This window comes from Egretta garzetta, unplaced genomic scaffold, assembly GCF_000687185.1.
Source record: "Egretta garzetta isolate BGI_Z169 unplaced genomic scaffold, ASM68718v1 scaffold27, whole genome shotgun sequence".
NCBI lineage: Eukaryota > Metazoa > Chordata > Aves > Pelecaniformes > Ardeidae > Egretta > Egretta garzetta.
Genome location: NW_009260400.1, coordinates 2,750,510 through 2,755,331, shown reverse-complemented (window position 1 = coordinate 2,755,331; position 4,822 = coordinate 2,750,510). Strand labels below are relative to the sequence as shown.

The 4,822-nt window shown below is 46.6% G+C and overlaps 1 protein-coding gene across 2 annotated transcripts in view; it reads left to right on the top strand.

Annotated features, from left to right (window-relative positions):
* The window catches only part of NUTF2 (nuclear transport factor 2), a 28,109-nt gene extending 25,151 nt beyond the window's left edge, over nt 1-2,958 (top strand). For both annotated transcript variants that reach the window (XM_035898863.1, XM_009643279.2), the window contains one exon: nt 2,451-2,958. In XM_035898863.1, the coding sequence (XP_035754756.1) occupies nt 2,451-2,564 (114 nt within the window). In that variant the 3' untranslated portion in view covers nt 2,565-2,958. The remainder of the gene's footprint in view (nt 1-2,450) is intronic.
* The last annotated feature ends 1,864 nt before the right edge of the window (nt 2,959-4,822 follow it).

Genomic DNA, 4,822 nt, shown 5'->3' with positions numbered 1-4,822 from the left:
ATGATGTCCTGTGCACCCTGCTCTGGGTGAGCCTGCTTGAGCAGGGGGGTTGGACTGGGTGATCTCTGGAGGGCCCTTCCAACCCCTGCCATGCTGGGATTCTAGGATTCTGTGATTAATAAGATGCTTTACAAAGTCAAAAGTGGTGCTCTGATGCTACTCAGTTTTCTTAAAGATTCCTTCATGTCCAGGAACCTACCAAGTATCAAGCAGTAGTGAGACTTCACTAGGATGTGTTACACCCGATACCTAGGAAAAGCTACAAAAGGCATAAACCCATAGGTTTCGGTGCTCAGGCCACCTCTTCAGTGTGAATCTGCAAGCATCTCTTTTGGGCAGATCTGAGAATGATCATACTTCCCCTGAAATAATTGGCACGACTGCTGTCGTAGGAGCTAATGAACTAGATGGGCGGCTCGTCTAATCCAGCATAATTGCTTGTGTTCACATTGCACTGTTTATTATGGAGCCTCTGCCTAATGCGAAAGGAGTATCAGCGTGACAGAAAGCTGCCCCCTTCATCAGCTCCTTGAACAGTGACTTGATTGGCACTTGTCTGGCTTGGGGATTTTTCTGTCATTAATTTGTCTGCTGAACACTTAGACTTGCTCATGCTTCTGGCCTTACTTGTTGCCTTCTTTATTTCTGGCTGTAGCAGTTTTCTCGTTTACTTTGTCCTTCACAGTTTTACAGCAATTTGATATCTTGCCCATTCTCCCCACCCTGATCACACTTGTGCAAGCTGGAGTGTCATGCTCCATTTACTTTCTTCAGTAGGGAACTGTCCTGTAGCTGGCTCATCTTTGTTGCCCTTCTCTGGCCTTTGCTTATTCTACCATTTTAATTGTTGTTAAGTAAGTGCATGCAGGATGTGATATGTGGGTGCTCTCTTTGCATTTGTGTGGTTGCTTACTTAAGGGGTTTTGCTTCTCTGCTCCTTTCCTAGTCACTGCTAACTCTGTGCTTGTCTTGGTAGCTGTTGATCACAGAGCTGGTTTCAGCAACAGTAAAAATCATCATCCGTCATGATTTCAGTATCACTTTCCTGAGAGGCCACAGCTCATTTAGGGCCCTGTTTGGTTTTCCTCTGTGGATTAGCATACACTTAACTGCAACTGCCCGTCATCCACACCACCTTATTTCCTAGGCAGTTCCTGGTGTGAAATCCTTGTGGTGGTTTTAGATTTGAATGCTGGTTTTGCATGTGCTTGATCCTACTGGCACTTTGGCAGACTTGCTGTTCCGTGATACAGCTGATGGCCTTAGCAAGTTGCTCCTCAAAGCTGCCGTGTTTCACAGTCAGTTTGTCACTTGCACAAATATTACTTTTTAAGTAAAGGTTTTGTTTGTTTTGTAATCTGCTTTGCTCTTCAATCTTTTCACTTGCTTTTCTTGCTGGACAGCAGCAGAGCACAGAGAATGAAACACTCGTCACTCTGAGTGTGTTTCATGTGCTCCTATGGCTGCTGCTTTTGATGCTTTTTTTTTTTTTTTTTAATGCATTTCCCCCCTTTTCTGAAGCTGAAGTCATGTGCTGAAAGAATAGAGCATAAAATCCTGCAGAAATGCTGAATTGGAACCACCGTGGTCAGTATCAGAAGCTTGTTTCGTAGCTAGGCCCTGTCTGCTGTTGAGATTAAGTCCTACTATGTGATTTCCAGCTGATTTGAGCATCATCTATGTTATTTTGAGGCTTTAATTCCTGCGTGATGTCTCTGAGGAGACTGGTAAACTTTAGAGGGGAGAACTAGGCTCCCTCTAATACTATTTTCTACTTTTGTAGTAATACAGTAAATACAGTGCAGGCACTATAACCCGCCCAAGATGAATCGTCAAAGACAGGAGGCAAGGCACTGCTGCAAAGCTCCCTCTGCTTAGAACATCTCGTTGCAGCTACAGCAGACACTTCACCCACTTTGAGTTGGTCCAGCTCCATACTGCATCCCTGGCCAGCTGCGCCTGTTCTGGGGAAGCTTTCAAAAGCTGAGATCATTACCTAGATTGTTCAAGTAATATTGTGGATGCTGACTTCTACGGAAACTCCCATCTGTCATCAATCCAAAGTACAGCAGCTACAAACTTAGTTTTGAGATGCTTTGGTTTACGCTTGGCTCCTGGGCAAGGCCCAAAGGAAACTTGTGATTCAGCCCTGAGGCAGGCATGCTCTTATCAGTAGCGTGGAGCTGCTGGGAGGAGGTGGCTGCAAATATTCTGGAAAACCCCAACTCCTGATGCTGTTGCGGGATTTCTGTGTCATTGGGTCCTAGGTGTTTGTCTGCAAAGCACCTTGGAACAGAGCCTCTGGTTGTATCAGTCTCTCTTGAGGTACTAGGCATCTCACAGCATGTGACATCACTGTTCGCGTTAGCTTTTAAGTCGCCTTGGCGTGAGTTTTGGAATACCTTTCTCAAAAAAGAGCTTTCTGAACTTTTCTTCCTTTCTTTCTACAGGCTGACGAAGATCCTATCATGGGATTCCACCAGATATTTCTATTAAAGAACATCAATGATGCCTGGGTTTGCACCAATGACATGTTCAGGCTAGCATTGCACAACTTTGGCTGAGCTGGCAACCCTGAGGCACCTGTGCTTTTTTTTTTTCTTTCCCCCCCCCCCCTTACTGGTATTATTCACACTCACGAACATTCCAAATATCATACACAAACCTGCAGCACTGCAGAGCGTGAGCAAGCAAGACCTGTGACCTGCCCTTCTGCTGAGTTTACGTTGTCACTAGATGAGTTTCTTGTGCATGATGTTTGGAAGTTAGGCTTAGCTGCATTTGACAAGAGAAATTTGTGTTGTACCAGCATGCCTCGGAAAGAATTTATAATGCAAAAGGTTGTTGTTTGTGTACTGACAAGATGCTCTATAACCCAAAGAAATGAAAGAACAGCAGCCTGTACAGCCCAGATACTGATTTGTTCAGATGTTTCAATGCTACATTACACAATAAAACCATGAGATTTTCTTAACAGTTTAAATTGGTTTAATGAGTTGGATACGGAGTACACGGTACCACATGCCTTGGATACCCTCTGTCGGGTGAGGAAGCGCTTACAAACTGAAAACTCTCAAGCTGAAGAGCCCTCGATAGCTCCACCCATGGAGGCAGTTCAGGTATGCTCTTGGCCGTGCAACTTCTGTTCCCCCTCCTGCTCAGCAGCTTTTACAACAGCGACTTCTAGCTCAGTTTTTAACATGGACAGCTTATCATAGAATCATAGAATCATCTAGGTTGGAAAAGACCTTTAAGATCATCAAGTCCAACCATTAACCTAACACTGCCATCCCACCACTAAACCATGTCCATAAGCACCTCATCTACCCATCTTTTAAATACCTCCAGGGATGGGGACTCTGTTCTCAGCTGTTGTATTTGACCAAGGCAAAAGCCTAAAATAATACCCAGGGACGGCAACAGTCACGGTAGCCTGTAGTTAATCTGTATGACCTGTATTATGTTCACCCTCCAAGATGTATTTTCCTCATAGGCAGGCACACAGGATGTCAATCCAGCTCTAAAGTCAAGCCTGGAATCCAAGTATCCAGCTCTTAAACCCTGGCCTGATTCGTGCTCTGCGGTGCCTTTCTAGCATCCCTTTGTTATAATCTGAGTTGGTTGGTGGCACTGCGTTTGCTGTGGGGGTTTTTACAATGCTGTTAGCTGTCGTGTCCTCCACCCTGGAGGTGGTGGTGTTCCACCAGCAAAGGGGTTTATTAAATTAATCTTCCCAGCAGAATTGCATTCGCTTTACCTTCAGACCTCACTCAGCCATTAGGCCCTTGCTGAGCTCGCTTTCAAAGTGGCATTTCCCTTTCTGAGACTTGGGGTGTGCTCAAGCTGCTCTGTTCCCAAACCTGGCTGCCTTGGCATTTGAACTGGAGAAGAGCTTTTGTGGGAGCTGATGTTAGGACCCTCCTCTTTGCTACTGGAGCATTTTCACGCATTCGTTCCCTGTAGGTAGGGCTCTTCTGCCACTGCTTCTATGCTATGAAAGCCACGCTCTGAAGAATCACTTGAAGAGATGGGCTCTTTCGGTAGAAGGAGGCACGTTGCGTAGTCGCTGTGAAGCAGGGTTCCTGATATCGTAGCTCCACATCTAAATGGAGCCTGGCAGGGGAAGGAGGATCTAAGAATAGGTCTGGCTTACAAACCTTGCCCTGCAGAAGGATCCAGTCCATGAGGTCAGGGTAGTCCTTTGAATAACGAGCTCAGCAAGCCCAGAGCGAGCTTGCCTGAAAGTCACGTTCAAGGAGCCATGCGTGTTGCAGGTGTTAGTTTAAAAACTATATAAAATGAGATTATTTTAGGCTGCTAAAAGTTCAAAGTGGTTATCTTCCAAACTTGGTCACATAGGTCTTTCCAGGGCTGCTTTTTCCTGCCTTTCTCCACGCGGTTGTTCACTCCCAGTTCCTCACCTGGAGCAAACACCGGAGTTTCTACGTCAGTGTTGCTGAATATTACTGACACCCGCGGGCCGCTTTTTGAGGCCTGATGTATGCAAACAGATTTGCTGTCTTGTAACTCATTTTCCATGCCGGTGTTTTCTACAAGCATTAGGCTGGGCTGCAGGCGTCACCTTGGGAGGTGGGAGGGCAGCGTGGGGAGGGGGCGAAAACCGCCTCTGCTCGTAGGGCAACTCTACGCGATTATTTTTCCCCCCTAAAGAACCTGACTTAACGCTTTATGAGTGAGGCTTTAGCTACCCCGTCCTGGTACTGCACCTAGCGGGAAATCGCGTTGGCCGTAACGCCCGAGGGGGCCAGGGCCGGTGTGGGCCCTCGAGGCCTGCGGCAACCAGTTCCCCCTCAGCGCCCGG